Source organism: Symphalangus syndactylus, chromosome 8 (assembly GCF_028878055.3).
Source record: "Symphalangus syndactylus isolate Jambi chromosome 8, NHGRI_mSymSyn1-v2.1_pri, whole genome shotgun sequence".
NCBI lineage: Eukaryota > Metazoa > Chordata > Mammalia > Primates > Hylobatidae > Symphalangus > Symphalangus syndactylus.
Genome location: NC_072430.2, coordinates 45,736,365 through 45,752,209, shown reverse-complemented (window position 1 = coordinate 45,752,209; position 15,845 = coordinate 45,736,365). Strand labels below are relative to the sequence as shown.

The window sequence follows — 15,845 nt, the reverse complement described above, 5'->3', positions numbered from 1 at the left end:
TAATTCATTGTTTGAATATACTTAATATATCACTTCTCGGCCTTTTGGCTAAGATCAAGTGAATATACTTAATGTATTTTTTTGCTTACAGCGAGGTTGAGTACTGTTCATATTTATTGGCTAATTTCACAATTTCACAATTTTTTTTCTCTTGTGAATTGTCTGTTTCCATTCTTTACCCATTTCCTAGTGATTTTAAATCTTTTTGTTTCATCTTTTTCTTTTAGATTTGAACAAACCATTTTATGTATTTTCTCAATACTAATCTGTCTATATTACCATTTGTGAATACAAACATGTCTGCATTACATCAGAAATCCATCCCTAAACACCAGAAACTGAATGAAAATACTAATGAGGATTCCATTTCCTATCACTATATCACTGCCAGTCAATTTCCTAAAACACCGGAATATGTCAATGTATTTAACAAATTATTTAGTACATAAGATTCATACACCATTGCTTCCTTTAAATCTTTTTAGAGAAAGGATCTTACTCTGACGCCCAGGTTGGAGTACAGTGGCACGATCATAGTTCACTGCAGCCTGTAAATCCTGAGCTCAAGCAATCCTCCCACCTCAGCCTCCTGAGTAGCTGGGACTACAGGTGAGTGCCACCACACCCGGCTAAGTTTCTAATTTTTGGTAGAGAGTCTTGCTATATTGACCAGGCTGGTCTCAAACTTCTGGCCTCAAGCAATCCTCCTGCCCTGACCTTCCTAAGTGCTGGGATTAGGCATGAGCCACCCCACCTCACAAAACATTGTTTCCTGATCACCAAACAGTTCATGTGACTTTTAACAGACATTTGCTTGTGTGTAGCCATCAACATCCCACTCACATCCCTTTGTTAACACTTGGCACTTTTCAAAACATCTGCATGTGATTCTGACATCCTTCCAATTATAATTGGAAAGTAACTGGAAAATTCTTCCCCTTTCCCTCCCACACATCCTACTTTGTTTAAAAATTATCTTGAGTTTGGGGAATGTACCAATAAAATGTTCTATATAAACATTGGTTCAAAAAATATTGTATTGGAGAGATATGTACATTTTATGAGGTCTGAGTGTTGAAGATAAGAGGAGTTCTACTGAGAAAAGATTACCTGGGGAGGCTGCTTGTCAGGTATACTCAAAAAGGTTTACTTTCAGCCTAGCCATTTTGGATTTTTGTTTGTTTGTTTTTTGAGACAGTCTCACTCTGTTGCCCAGGGTGTAGTGCAGTGGCACAAACTCAGCTCACTGCAACCTCCACCTCCCAGGTTCAAACGATTCTCCTGCCTCAGCCTCCCGAGTAGCTGGGATTACAGGAGCCTGACACCATGCCCGGCTAATCTTTGTATTTTTAGTAGAGATGGGGTTTCTCCATGTTGGTCAGGCTGGTCTTGGACTCCTGACCTCAGGTGATCCGTCCACCGCAGCCTCCCAAAGTGCTGGGATTATAGGCATGAGCCACCGCATCACACCCATTTTGTTTTCAATTTTATTCATGGTATCTTTTTAGATGCAAAATGTGCCACTTTTTGTAAACAAACTGTCAGTTATTTTAATGTTTAAGGTTTCTGTATTTAAATTTTGCTTTAGGAGATTTTCCCCACCTCAGGATGTTTTTTCCAAATTCTGCTATATATATTTTAAAGTTGTTAGTTTTGCTTTATGCTCAGCTCTTTGGTCATAAGGAATTAATTGTCAAGTAAGGTATGAGGTGGAGTGGGGCAATCTAACTTTTCTCTGTCCCCAGACGAGTGGCATATCAATCCAGTGCTATGTATTGAATATTTTATTCTGTCTCCAGTTGGTTTGCAGCTGGGGCTGCACACTCCACAGACCCAGTGGGAGCCGGGGACAAGCAGGAGCCCCACCCCTTCCGAGTTGGTGGGGTGGAAGCTCCCCGGGTGCAGCCTGCAGCACCCCTGCCGTAGCTACAGACCCAGGCATCTGTGCACTCTTTGGGGCCCAGGAAGGCCCCCTGCTACCCGCCCCCATCTCACTCCCGTCAGAAATGCCTGTTTGCGCTGCCTGGCTTCTTCTCGCCGTTGGTGCCCACTCTGATCTCGGAGCAAAGTCGAGGCCAAGCCCTGGGCTCTCACAGCCCAGATGAGTGTGCACACACTGGGGGCAGTGCTGACATGCCTGACACGCCAGCCCCCTGGCACCTCGGCCTCCTCTGGACTTTGGGTACCAACAAGCACTGGAGGGAGGCTGAGGGGGGCTGAGGACAGTCTGGCACTGGTCTGCAGGCGCCCCCTGGCATGAACAGCTTGGGCGCCATGAATAGTGGTAGAAGGCAGACAGACTCCTGGGCAGAAGGGGGCTGGTCTCCAGTGAGTGAAGCCCCACCTTCAAACTGGGGAGGGCCTGAAGCCTGGGGGCTATGCCACCAGTCCCCGCAGACTGAAGGGGGAACTTATGGTGCTTTTCCCTGGGCCCGCCCATGGCCACCCATGAACCAATCAGCACACACTTCCTCCCGGGTAAGGCCCATACAAGCCTCAGATTCAGATTCAGCCAGACTCCAGCAGAGGACAGAAGGATGATGGGGAGATGACAGGCCGACCAGCTGCAGAGAGGAACTACCCTCTCTGCTGACAGCTGGACACTTATCAGGAGACCTGCCTGCAGAGAGGAGCTACCCTCTCTGCTGAGAGTTGAAGAGACGATGGGCCAACCAGCTGCAGAGAGGAGCTACCTTCTCTACCGAACACTGAACACTCCTTGGGACGACTTGCCCAGCAGAGAGGAGCTACCCTCCCTGCTGAGAGTTGAACACTCATCGGGACACCCTGGCTATGGAGAGGAGCTGCACACTCCAGGTATACTGTGAGCTGTTCTATTGTTCAGTAAAGCTCCTCTTCGTCTTGCTCACGCTCCACTTGTCTGTGTACCTCATTCCTCCTGAACACAGGGCGATAATCTGGGACCTGCCAAATGGCGGGGCTAAAAGAGCTGTGATACAGACAGGGCTGAAACATCCCCCTTGCTCGCCATGTTGTGAGTGTCAAGGAGGAGAGAAGCGAGAAGGAGAGGAGAGAGGAGCTGCAGCTCTTTGGGGAGCCTAGACCTGGGAGTTCCCCAAGCCACGGCTGTGACTACCCCTTTGGGGCTCTGAGGTTCCTGGAGTCTCCAAGCTTCTGGGCACCACCGTGTTCCCTGGTGCCAGCCGTGGAAGCTGCTTGTGGTGCAGCTGGCCCTGCCGCAGCCTCGCAGAGAGCCAAAGCCTGTGCCAGCACCTGGAGCTGCCCGCCCCGTGGCAGCAGTGAGTGTATCTGACTGTGCACAGTGGCTGGACCCCACACTTGCTCACACACCCCTCACTGCTCCACACCTGACTTGCAGTCTCCCTCGAGGCATGGGATCCAGGCTGGTAGCATGAGCCGAGCACAGCCTGCCAGGTTGAGTGGGTGGAATGAGCCCAGCAGACCCGAGCAAAACTCACGCAGAGGCACCACTGGCCACAGAGTTTTCTGGCCAGAAAAGCGACACCCCAAATTTCCCATAACAAAATATTGCCTCTCCCATCCAACCCAATTGGAACTTGCTAGTCTGAATATTTGGGTCATCCCAAATTATACGTTGAAATCCTAACCCCCAAGGTGAGGGCATCAGGAGGTGGGGCTCTGGCAGGTGAAGAAGTCCTGAGGCAAAGCCCTCGTAAATGGGATTAGTGCCCTCATAAAAGAGACCTCAGAGCCTTCTCACCCTTTCTGCCATGCAAGGATGCAGCGAGAGGACAGCCATCTATGAGCGGAAAGCAGGTGCTCCCTAGATATCAAATGTGCCTGCACCTTGATCTTGGACTTCCTAGCCTCTGAACTGTGAGAAATAAATTTTTGTTGTTTATAAGCCACCCAATCTATGGTATTTTGTTGTAGTAGATGGACTAAGACAGAATCTAAGACATAAAAATTTCACATGTGAGTCTGGCCCATTTCTAAATTCCAGCAAAATCCAAATGTCTGCTTGACCAGGCATTAAACAAAAAGTTCTGACTAGCGGTGCTCTTTTGGACGCTGGTGCTGACATTCAAGTTCAAGTTCTTTCTCTTACAGTAGAAGCCCTGTAATTTCTTTTAGTCACCTAAGTTGGCTGGAGTTTTGTGATTGTTATATTCTGTATTTATGGGTACTCATTGCAAGCCTATCATCTTAGAACAGAGACTCACCTGGTGCAACCCTCATCCTGCAGCCATTGGCCTTCCTGGTCTAACCTGGTCCACAACCATCTCTACTTCGAAATGCATTTTTAGTTCCCTTTAGTTCAGCACAAGAGGGATAGGTTGTGCACTGTCCAATTGGACAGTGTTGGGAGACTCTAAATGGCATGGGGAGAGACTATATAGAAATATGAATAACAGGCTGGGCGTGGTGGCTCACGCCTGTAATCCCAGCACTTTGGGAGGCCAAGGCGGGTGGATCACCTGAGGTCAGGAGTTCGAGACCAGCCTGGCCAACATGGCGAAACCCCGTCTCTACTAAAAATACAAAAATTAGCCTGATGTGGTGGCACGTGCTTGTAAATCCAGCTACTCAGGAGGCTGAGACAGGAGAATCGATGGAACCCAGGAGGCAGAGGTTGCAGTGAGCTGAGATTGTGCCACTGTACTCCAGCCTGGGCAAAAGAGCAAGACTCCATCTCAAAAAAATAAAATAGAAATATGAGTAAGAGCTGACATTCACCATTTCCAGCCAGGCACTGTGCTGGGTATTCTGCATGCATGCATTATCTCAGAGGAGGAAACTGAGGGTTAAAGTGGATTAATAACTTGCCCTCAGTCACATAGCTAGTAGATTGAGATCTGGGTTGACTGCAGGTCTGACTGACTTCACTGTTTGAGCTTTTATGCCTATTCTTTACTGCCCTTTCAGTGAGTGCCAGGAAGTCTGGAGATAAGGGCTATAGTAGCCCAGGAGGTTTCTGTGGAGGAAGGAGAAGTTGAATTGGATGTCGAGGATTGCGTTAGAAAGACAATTTGGATTGTACCAAGGAGGGAGTAGGACAGAAAAACAAGCAGAGCAGGCTCCCTTTCTTTTGTTGTCTCCACAGAACAGTAGAAAAGGTGAATTAGACCATTTTGTGGTTGACATTACCAATTAATTTTAAATTCAATGCCTGCTTTGTCGTTGAGCTTAATCTTAATTATAGCAGATCTCTTTGCATTTCTTTTCTTTGTGCAGATTTCACAGGCAGGGGTTTTAAGTGTATCAAGGAGCATCTGCACTGAGAGAAATTATGTATGTTGCATTAAAATAATTGGCCTAATTCTCTGAACCAACAAGTAAAATCTAATTCCTGTCTTAAAGGTGAAGAGTGATGTAATATGGGAAGAAAAACATTCACTTAACTACCTCTCTTTTATTACTAGTACATGGTATAATGTCCAGGAAACAGCTAAGATCAGCATATGTAGCTTGAACTTTGCATAGAGGTAGTGTCCTTGACTCATGGCTTAATGCACATAAGTGTGCAAGATATTTCAATAACACGGAGGTAACAGTCTGAGAAACACATTTGAACTTAAGTATTCTGCACATGACATCAGGATATACCACTGTCTTTTTTTATTCCACTTTGTGCCTTTGTACCATCTCATTATGAAAGTGCTTCTTGTAAACTATTATTTCTGGCCAGGCACAGTGGCTCACACCTGTAATCCTAGCACCCTGGGAGGCCGAGGCAGGTGGATCACTTGAGGCCAGGAGTTCGAAACCAGCCTGGCCAACATGGTGAAACCCTGTCTCTACTAAAAATACAAAAAAAAAATAGCCGAGCATGGTGGTAGACATCTGTAATCCCAGCTACTAGGGACACTGAGGCAGGAGAATCATTTGAGCCTGGAAGGCAGAGGCTGCAGTGAGCCGAGATCATGCCACTGCGCTCCAGCCTGGGCAACAGAGCGAGACTCCATCTTAAAAAATATATATATAAAACATAAAATATATATAATACATAAAAATATATAATATATGATATATAATATATTATATATTATATAAAATATATAAAAGTATATATTATATAAAATTATATATTATAGTATATTATTATATATAAAATAACGTATATAGAATATTATATATTACATATATATATATATATAATTTCTGAAACAGCTGGACTTCGTTTCCAAGTCATTTAGTTTCTCCCAGGTTGTGGAATCTGTGTCCTTGGCTTTAAATCACATTCACAGTTTCAATCCTCTTGTCTTTTTTGCAGAAAATAATTTTTCCAGAGACATATTTTAATCCATGTAAGGGTGAAATTACTTCACTTTTTTTTTTTTAGCATCTTCAAAAGAACTTTTTCTATTTCAGAAAAAACTGAAGTCAAGTGACTTCCTCCTCTGTATATCTGGGCAACCCAGTCTCCCTGTCCCTTTATAAAAATAGGCATCATTTCTGGCAGTCATGTAGTTTGTGTGGGACCAGGCCAACTTCAGCTCCAGCAGGCAGCCCTGATTGGTCAAGGCCACAATTGGGTAATAGAACCCGCATGTCCACAGGATTTGGTTCAGGGATGAGCCAATCAGCACAAAGCTTTGAGCTGCTGTTGGCTGATTGTGGGAAACATACTTCCCTGTTGCATGGGAACAATGAAGTGTGTAAGCCTGACTGCAGCCAGCTCTTCTACAATCACCAAGAAATTAGCCCTAGAAGGCAAACAACATTTGTATAAAAGAGAAGAGAGGTGGAAAGAAATGGAGTCCTCACGTCATTGTAGCAATCAGTGTAGTCCACCGTACCAATGGACTCCCAGTTAGCTACTAAATCCCTTATTGTTGATGAGTTTCAGTTGGGTGTTCTGTTACTTACAGCTAAAAGCATTTTATCTGATGCACCCCACTACTGGGAAGTTGAGCTAAACACACAATACTACACCTCAAAATACAGTTTATCCAGTCTGAATGTCTAACAATAGAGTATTAGGTAATTTAAATTGCATATATTGATGGTATATTAGGATGGACTAGGCTGTTGTAATAATAGAAACTTAACTTTCATTCACATAATAATCTGAAGCAAGCGATCCTGATCAGCAGATGGCTCTGTTCCATATGATTCCCTTGGTTTTTCAGAAACCCAGGCTTCTTCCGCCTTTTGGCTCCCACATCCCCTAAGGCCTTGTTATCACCCTCATTAAGCTGGCAGAAAGGGAAGAAGCAGGAAGGGGCACACCCCTGCTTCTTAAAAACCTTGGCCCAGAAATGGTACAAACCATATCCACTCTACCTTGGCTAAAACTCAGTCACACAGCCGCATCTAACTGTAAAAGATCCCAGGAGGAAAAAGTGGACTTTGAATAATTAACTGCAGACAGGACGCTTTAGAAGCTTATTAAATCACAGGGGGAAATGCTAACAGAGCAGTGTCTACAGTACCCTCCCAGCATTTTTTTTTTCTTCTTGATACGGAGTCTTGCTCTGCCACCCAGGCTGGAGTGCAGTGGCATGATCTCGGCTCACTGCAGCCTCCGCCTCCCAGGTTCAAGCAATTTCCTGCCTCAGCCTCCCAACTAGTTGAGATTACAGGCGTGAGCCACCACGCCCAGCTAATTTTTGTATTTTTAGCAGAGATGGGGTTTCACCATGTTGGCCAGGCTGGTCTTGAACTCCCGACCTCAGGTGATCTGCTCACCTTGGCCTCCCAAAATGCTGGGATTACAGGCGTGAGCCACCCTGCCTGGTCCCTCCCAAGCGTTTTTTGTTTTGTTTTGTTTTGTTTTGTGTGTGTGTGTGTGTGAGACAGAGTCTCTCTCTGTCACCCAGGCTGGAGTGCAGTGGTGCAGTATCTCGGCTCACTGCAACCTCTGTGTCCTGGGTTCAAGTGACTCTCCTGTCTCAGCCTTCTGAGTAGCTGGGATTACAGGTGTGTGCCACCATGCCCGGCTAATTTTTGTATTTTGGGCAGAGATGGGGTTTCACCATGTTGGCCAGGTTGGTCTCAAACTCCTGACCTCAAGTGATCTGCCCCCCTCGGCCTCCCAAAGTGCTGGGATTACAGGCGTGAGCCACCGGGCCCAGCCCCCCGCCAAGCTTTCTAAAGGCCCATATCTATAAGCACATGAGCTCTATCTCTTTCTGCTTCAGCCCTGAGACGAGCCTTTGTTTTGTTCTTCATCCTTGTTCGTCTTCTGGCACCTTCCTGATGTTCCTAGCAAGCAAATGTACTTTGCTATGCACTGGTAAACAATAAAGATTTTACTGAAGGTCTGGTGTGATGACAGAAATGTAATCAAGGTCTTCCATGGATATCTGTTCTTTCCTCCAAAGCTCTCTTCCTTTGCCAGCAGCCTCACCTCACCTGTTTACTTTTCTCTGGTTGAATGCTTTCCTTCCAGCATCAACAGCCCTAAAAGTCTCATTGCCTGAGCAATTCGACTCTTACTCTTTGTTTCATGCCTGCTCAGCCAAAAAAAAAAAAAAAATCAAAAAAAAAAAAAAAAAAAAACCAGAAACAACAACAAAAAAACCCAGTATTAAATAAAAAACTAACGACATATCTTTTTCCTCCAGCATACCCCTCAGGGAACTTAGCATATAACTCACTGAACAAAAAGTTTTCTTCTGGGTGCAGAGTTGGATGGGGGCTTCTTGCTAAGAAAATTAATTCTTTTTTTTTTTGCATTTTTTTATTTTATTAATTTTTCTTGCACACAAAACAATAAACATTTTCTAAAAATACATACAAACAAAACATGCGTATCAAACATATTAGGAAGGTTGCACATGGGAAGATGGGGAATAGAAATGGGGAGTGGGAATTAAAGAAAATAAATGAGAGAGGGACTTTGTATGGATCAATGATAATAACTCAATCCTCTATTTGACAAAGAAGGAGAAGGAAGAGGAAGAAAAAGAAAGTGGGATAAAGGATCAGAAAGGGAGGAAAATAGAAAAAATTAGAGTATGACTCCAGGGTAGACCTGTTTTGTTGTCGCTGGGTTGGTTGGTTGGTTTGTCAGTTGTATTTTTCATATGTTTTGCCATGTTGGCCAGGCTGGTCTCGAACTCCTAGCCTCAAGTGATCAACCCGCCTCGGCCTCCCAGAGTGCTGGGACTACAGGGGTGAGCCACCACGTCCAGCCCCCACATTGCTTCTGTCCTCCGTGGTAGACCTCCCAGACAGAGCGGCTGGGCAGAGGCGCTCCTCACTTCCCAGACGGGGCGGCCGGGCAGAGGTGCTCCTCACTTCTTCCCAAATGGGGCGGCCGGGCAGAGGCGCTCCTCACTTCCCAGACGGGGCGGCCGGGCAGAGGTGCTCCTCACTTCCCAGACGGGGTGGCGGCCGGGCAGAGGTGCTCCTCACATCCCAGACGATGGTCGGCCAGGCAGAGACGCTCCTCACTTCCTAGACGGGGTGGCGGCTGGGCAGAGGAGCTCCTCACCTCCCAGACGGGGCGGCCGCGCAGAGGCGCTCCTCACATCCCAGACAATGGGCGGCCAGGCAGAGACGCTCCCCACCTCCCAGACGGGGCGGCGGCGGGGCAGAGGCTGCAATCCCAGCACCCTGGTAGGCCAAGGCAGGCGGCTGGGAGGCGGAGGCTGCAGCGAGCCAAGACCACGCCACCGCACTCCAGCCCGGGCAACACCGAACACCGAGTGAGCGAGACTCCGTCTGCAGTCCCAGCACCTCGGGAGGCCGAGGCGGGCAGAGCACTCGGGGTCAGGAGCTGGAGACCAGGCTGGCCAACATGGCGAAACCGCGCCTCCAGCCAAAGGAGAAAGAGCAGGCAACGGTGGTGGCGCGCGCCGGCAATCCCAGGCAGCCCGCAGGCCGGGGCAGGAGAATCACGGGAGCCGGAGGCAGGGAGTCTGCAGAGAGCCGACTAGATTCCAGCCTGGGCCACAGAGGGAAGAAAAGAAAAAAGGAATAGAAAAGAAAAGAGAGAAAAGAAAAGAAAAAAGAAAAGAAAAGAGAAAAGAAAGGAAGAAAGAAAGGAAGGAAGGAGGGAGGGAGGGAAGAAAGGAAGCAAGAAAATTAATTCTTGCCAGAAAAATTCATTTACATGGAAAAAAGATTGAAAAGATATCCTAAAATGTTAACAGTATTTACCTCTAGGTAATTAAAGTTTTTTTTCTCTTGTATGTTCCTATACTTTCCTTTAATTTTTGTTTCTGTGTTTTCCAAATGTTCTACAGTATATGATATATTTCTTTAATAATCTAAAAAATATTTAGTAAAGAAATTTATCTTTTGTTCCACATCACTAATCATTAGGGAAATGCAAATCAATACCACAATGAGATATCACTTCACACCCGTTAGGATGGATATTAAAAAAAAAAAGAGGCCAGGCGTGGTGGCTCATGCCTGTAATCCCAGCACTTTGGGAGGCCACAGTGGGTAGCTCACAAGATCAGGAGTTCAAAATCAGCCTGGACAACATGGTGAAACCCCGTCTCTACTAAAAATACAAAAAAATTAGCCGGGCACGGTGGCAGTCACCTGTAATCCCAGCTATTTGGGAGGCTGAGGCAGGAGAATCTCTTGAACCGGGAGGCGGAGGTTGCAGTGAGCCAAGCTCTGGCCACTGCACTCCAGCCTAAGCAACAGAGCAAGACTCCATTTCAAAAAAAAAAAGAACAAGTGTTGGTGAGGGTATGGGGAAATTAGAATCTTTGTGCATTGTTGGTGGGTCTCTAAAATGGTATGGCCACCATGGGAAATGGTATGGTGATTCCTCAAAAAATTAAAGAGAGAATTACCAGAAATTCTACCTCTGGCTATGTACTCAAAATAATTGAAAGCAGAAATTTGAACAGATATTTTTATGCTCATATTCATAGTAGCAATAGCCAAAAGGTGGGAGCAATCCAGTGTCTGTTGACAGATGAATGGCTAAGTCAGATGTGGTATACATATACAAGGAATATAATTCAACCTTAAACAGGAAGGAAATTCTGACACACGCTACAACATGGATGAACCTTGTAGACATTATGCTAAGTGAAACAAGCCCGTCGCAAAAGGACAAATACGATTCCACTTATATGAGGTACTTAGAGTAGTCAAATTCATAGAGACAGAAAGTAGAATGGCGGCTGCCAGGGACTGGGTGGGAGGGAGGAAATGAAGAGTTATGTTTAACGGATACTGAGTTTCAGTTGGGAAAGATAAAAACATTCTGGAGAGGGATGGTGGTGATGGTTGAACAACAATGTGAATGTACTTAAGGCCACAGAATTGTACACATAAAAATAATTAAAATGGTAAATTTTATGTTAACATATATTTTACTACAATTTTTCTAAAACACAAAATTTCTCTTTCCACAGGCAATTTTACCAGAATTTTTGATGTGGATAGCTTATGATCTCTTGGAAACCAGATATTTCCCTAGTTTGGGCTTTCCACCTACACAGTATTTCTTTTTAAATGAATTTGTAAATGACATAAGGAAAAATACTTACTACACTTATATTTACACAAGGCTCAGGGAATTAGTAAAAGATGGCTTATTTTTCTCCAAGGATTTTTTAAGTGAGAAAGAGGCCAGGCATGGTGGCTCATGCCTTAATCCCAGCACTTTAAGAGGCCAAGGAGGGTGGATCACCTGAGGTAAGGAGTTCGAGACCAGCCTGGCCAACATGGTGAAACCCCATCTCTCCTAAAAATACAAAAATTAGCCAGGTGTGGTGGCGGGCGCCTGTAATCCCACCTAGTTGGGAGGCTGAGGCAGGAGACTCACTTGAGCCCGGGAGGTGGAGGTTGCAGCGAGCCAAGATAGACATTGCACTCCAGCCTGGGTGGCAAGAGCGAAACTCCATCTCAAAAAAAAAAAAAAAAGAAAGAAAAGAAAGGAAGATAGGTAAGCAATTAACTATAATCTACAATGAAATAAAATCATGGACCAAGTGTAGAGGTAGAAGCAGTGAGTTCTGCCTGGGGTTTTGGGAAGGATCCCAGAGAAGAGTGTTTAAGGTCGACCTTAAAGAAGTCTTGGGAGTTTACTAATGGAGAAGAGAGGGTGAATATTAGAAAGTGGGATAAAGAGAGGTGAAGGGGACAGCACTGGGACATGAGGAAGCCAACTGACACCCACACATCTCATCCCTTGAGATCGCTGACCAGTCATAGGGCATCGAAGGACTTTGAGCATGACCAGCTGAGCACCTGCCTTGATGAGGCAGTGCTGTCTTTACTGGGGAGATGACCCAGGAAATGAGCTGAACTCAGAAAGCAAAGTCAAAGCCAGCCATGTGTCAGGGCCAGAGTCGAGACCTTGGCTGGCTCAGTGGTGTGACTCTAGAGCAATACAGAGTAGGCAGGATCTTCCTGTGCAAACAAGGATATGGCCCCCTGCATGTTGGTGCCTGATGATGTGCAGCTGTGGGCTTCACATTCTGACAATGAAAGGAATAGAAGCTTTTAAAGTTAAATCTAAAGCTTTTGTAATGTTTCTTGTCAGCACCTTGGACCTGGCCAATCCGCAACCCATGTCTTCCCCCAGTATCCACACTCATGGACTTATCACTAGATGGTGGCACTCAGATGGTGCACAGCTGTACAACTGTCACCCCAGCCCAGGTAGGAAGGAGAACGAGCATGCTTGTGATCTGGAAGTTCATGGGTGCTGCGTCAGTCATTCTGCATCGTGATCAGCTTGCAAAGAGGAGACAGAGGCCATGTAGAATTATAAGTCTTGGACCTGGCGGATCATCAAGGTTAACTCATTCAGCAGCTTATTGTCCATCAGTTGGGTCATTCTTGTCATGTGGCTGTTTCTTCTCTTTGAAGTCTCTGTCATGTGTTGACATGACACATGTGTTGGAATGATTAAGTGGCTCAATGGAAGCACTTTTCTCTGTTCACTAAAGGAAGGTCCCTACCTCTGTTGGGTATTTCTGCTCCAGGCAACCACAAAGATGGCCTTTGAGGCTCCTCTCCACATCCCCAGGCACCCTAAGAGAACACTTAATCCTGCTCCCAAAGCCACAATGTTTAAGATCAGTGAACATTCACAGCCATCTCTTATCTGGCTGGGTCACAAAGTTTAGGGGACAGGCTATCTGAAGAATCCCACAAACCTACCCTTTCTTGTTTTTCAAGTTCCCAGGATCCAACCACCTCCTCAGGGTCAGGCCCTGGCATGCTCTTACAAAGAACAAAAACTTCTATACCTTACCCCTTTCCCTTCTTGGAAGCCTCCTTAATTTCCCCAGGTGGGCCTGATTCACAAATAGCTGGAAATTCCCTGCCTGGAGTCAAGGCACCCAGGTCTGGGAACACAAAGCCCTGGCTGCCTTTCCTGGAAGGGAAAGGGGAAAATTATCTTTCCATTGTTTTTGCTGTAAGGTCACAGTAGCAAAAGAGATCAGCTACAGTGAATTTCTCAGCATTTCACCTTGTGGTGCATTGAGATGTTCTCACTGGCTGATGCCTGGAGACAGGTGCACTGGCCATATTCATCTGATACCATGATGTCAGGTGGAGCCTTTCAATCCACTCATGGGTCTTCCTTTGCTCCCTAGGGCGTAACTCTTGGAATTTTGGGGTGGAACCTGGATCGCTGCTTAATTTCCTTAAATGGATATCCAATGCTGCTCCCAGCTCCACCTCATCCTACGCCTATTTCCTGTCTACTCCCAGTTATTCTCCTGCATCTCCAGGCACAAAGCCCCATAGGGTATGATGTGATTTTTGGGTAGAGTCATATTGATGCAGCAGGACCTAACCCTGGCAAAACAGGGCTTGAGGTTTAGAAATTTGAGCTATGAACCCTCCTTACTTTCCTATGGTTCTAAAACTACTTTGGATCTAGCAATCCTGGCATGTCAGACCTGGAGGCACTGTCATTTGTGAACAAGCCAGCTGTCCCCAGGCTCAGGTCAAGAAAGCCTGTGATCTGATGGCCTAGCCTCAGCTATAGAGATAAGGCCCTTCTCTTCTGTGCTTTGGAATGATTAAGTGGCTCAATGGGAGAACTTTTCTCTGTTCACTAAAGGAAGGGCAGTGTTGGTTGGTTTTTTCCAGAGTGTTCTTTAAGGAGGCTCTCCACCTACCAGAGTCTGTAAATTCTATTTTCCATCTTGACAGAGTTCCTAGTGAAGCTGAAGCCTGTCTTCTCTCTCATGTCCAGATTCAGGGACTACACATTGGCCCAGGTTCTTTACATTAGAAGATTTTGGGACCTCTCTTTACGCTTCCTTGTCCAGCCTCTCCCTGTAGTCTTAGAGGCTGAATCCAGTCTCATGTCTGGTGTCTGTGCTGAATGTCAGTGGTTTTAAGGCCTCTTCTGCATATCAGCTCTGGCCCTCCTCACCCACCTTTCCTTGGTCTGTAAGTCATATCCTTTAACCTCCACCTGGGTGTAGCCCCCAGAGTTGGAGGGCATTTTGCCATGGCTGCTGCAGCCTGTGTGCAGGAACAGATACAGCATCTGATGATCTGATTTATGTTTTCCAGATTTATCGCCTCACTCGCATACTCAGGCCAGTTGATATTTTAGGCACGTGAATCACAGTGTCTGGCATGGCTTCCTCTATAGCAGAGCTCCGGCAGCAGGCATAATGAAGTTGGGAGGGGGGAGAGTTCAACTTATCAGGGAGGAAAATTTGTGTCAGTAACAAGTCTGCCTGGCAACAGCACTAAAAGAGAGACAGCAGGTTCCAACATCAGAGCCAAAATCTTCACACTAGTAGAGTAGCATCACCCTGAGCAATTTTCCTACTTGGGTTGCTGCCTTCTCTCACTTTTCTCACCCCCAAAAAAGGAAAATAAGCATGTCATACATGCATTCTCCAAAGGATATCCCCTAACCTGCCACTGAACAGGGAGAGGGTGATGAGCCGAAATGTCACCAGGCTGTGGCTATCCATTGACGTGTTATGAATGAATAATAAGAATCAAGCTTCTGCAGTGGAATTATGGGCACTGAAAGAAGTTGCAATGGGCAGAGCTAATTGACCCTCTGCCATTCAGTGTAGGATTCTGCTGGGGGAATGGGTCTCAAGACTAGGAGATAGGAAGATATTCCTTTGTTTTTTCCTGCTCCCCTAAGCATGCTTTGTTGTTGTTATTATTATTATTATTATTATTATTATTATTTTGGATCTCGGCTCACTGCAACCTTCGCCTCCTGGGTTCAAGCAATTCTCCTGCCTCAGCCTCCTGAGTAGCTGGGACTACAGGCGTGCACCACCACACCCAGCAAATTTTTGTATTTTTAGTAGAGACGAGTTTTCACCATGTTGGCCAGGATGGTCTTGATCTCTTGACCTCATGATCTGCCCACCTCGGGGGATTACAGGTGTGAGCCACCATGCCTGACCAATTATTAAATAAAATATAGAGTTTCCTATTTCTCAATAAATCTATTTGGAATTGAGAAAGAAAGCAGAAGAAGAACTGACGTGGACATCTGAACACTTTGGGGGCGACCTCAAGAGCAGTCATTGTGTCTTTACGTCTGGATCTCAATGTCCAGGGCAGTCACAGGCACAAAGTAGAAACTGAATGCAGGTGTGTTGAACTGACCTGGCCTCGGCTCCATTAGTACTTGGAATGCCTTTGGATGGTCTCTACTCCTCCAGGCACCCTTTCACCATCTGAAGAATTAATGAATGATCTCTTCGAGATCTTCCCAGATCTGACATTCTAGGCTTTCAAAGTCAAAACTAGTTTTAAAATCCTAAGAAAACAGAGGATTTTAAAAAATTTCCCATAAATGTTTCTATCTCAAATGCTTGATCGTTGGGCTCTGCTTTATCATCAAAATGCGTGCATGCAAGTCTTCAGGCTTAAATGTTCCCATGAATACATCAGTCAGTGGTATCTGGGATACATTTACATTTTTAGCATTGGTGTAATTCTATTTGGTTTTATGCCACAGGAAGTTCAAGCCT

At 45.7% G+C, this 15,845-nt stretch overlaps 1 protein-coding gene across 1 annotated transcript in view; it reads right to left on the bottom strand.

Moving 5' to 3' along the window:
- LOC129488729 (uncharacterized) overlaps positions 1-14,335 on the bottom strand; it is a 43,174-nt gene extending 28,839 nt beyond the window's left edge. Inside the window, 3 exon segments of the mRNA XM_063645408.1 lie at positions 2,871-2,925; positions 13,127-13,249; positions 14,268-14,335. Coding sequence (XP_063501478.1) covers positions 2,871-2,925; positions 13,127-13,249; positions 14,268-14,335 — 246 coding nt within the window.
- Positions 14,336-15,845: the final 1,510 nt, after the last annotated feature.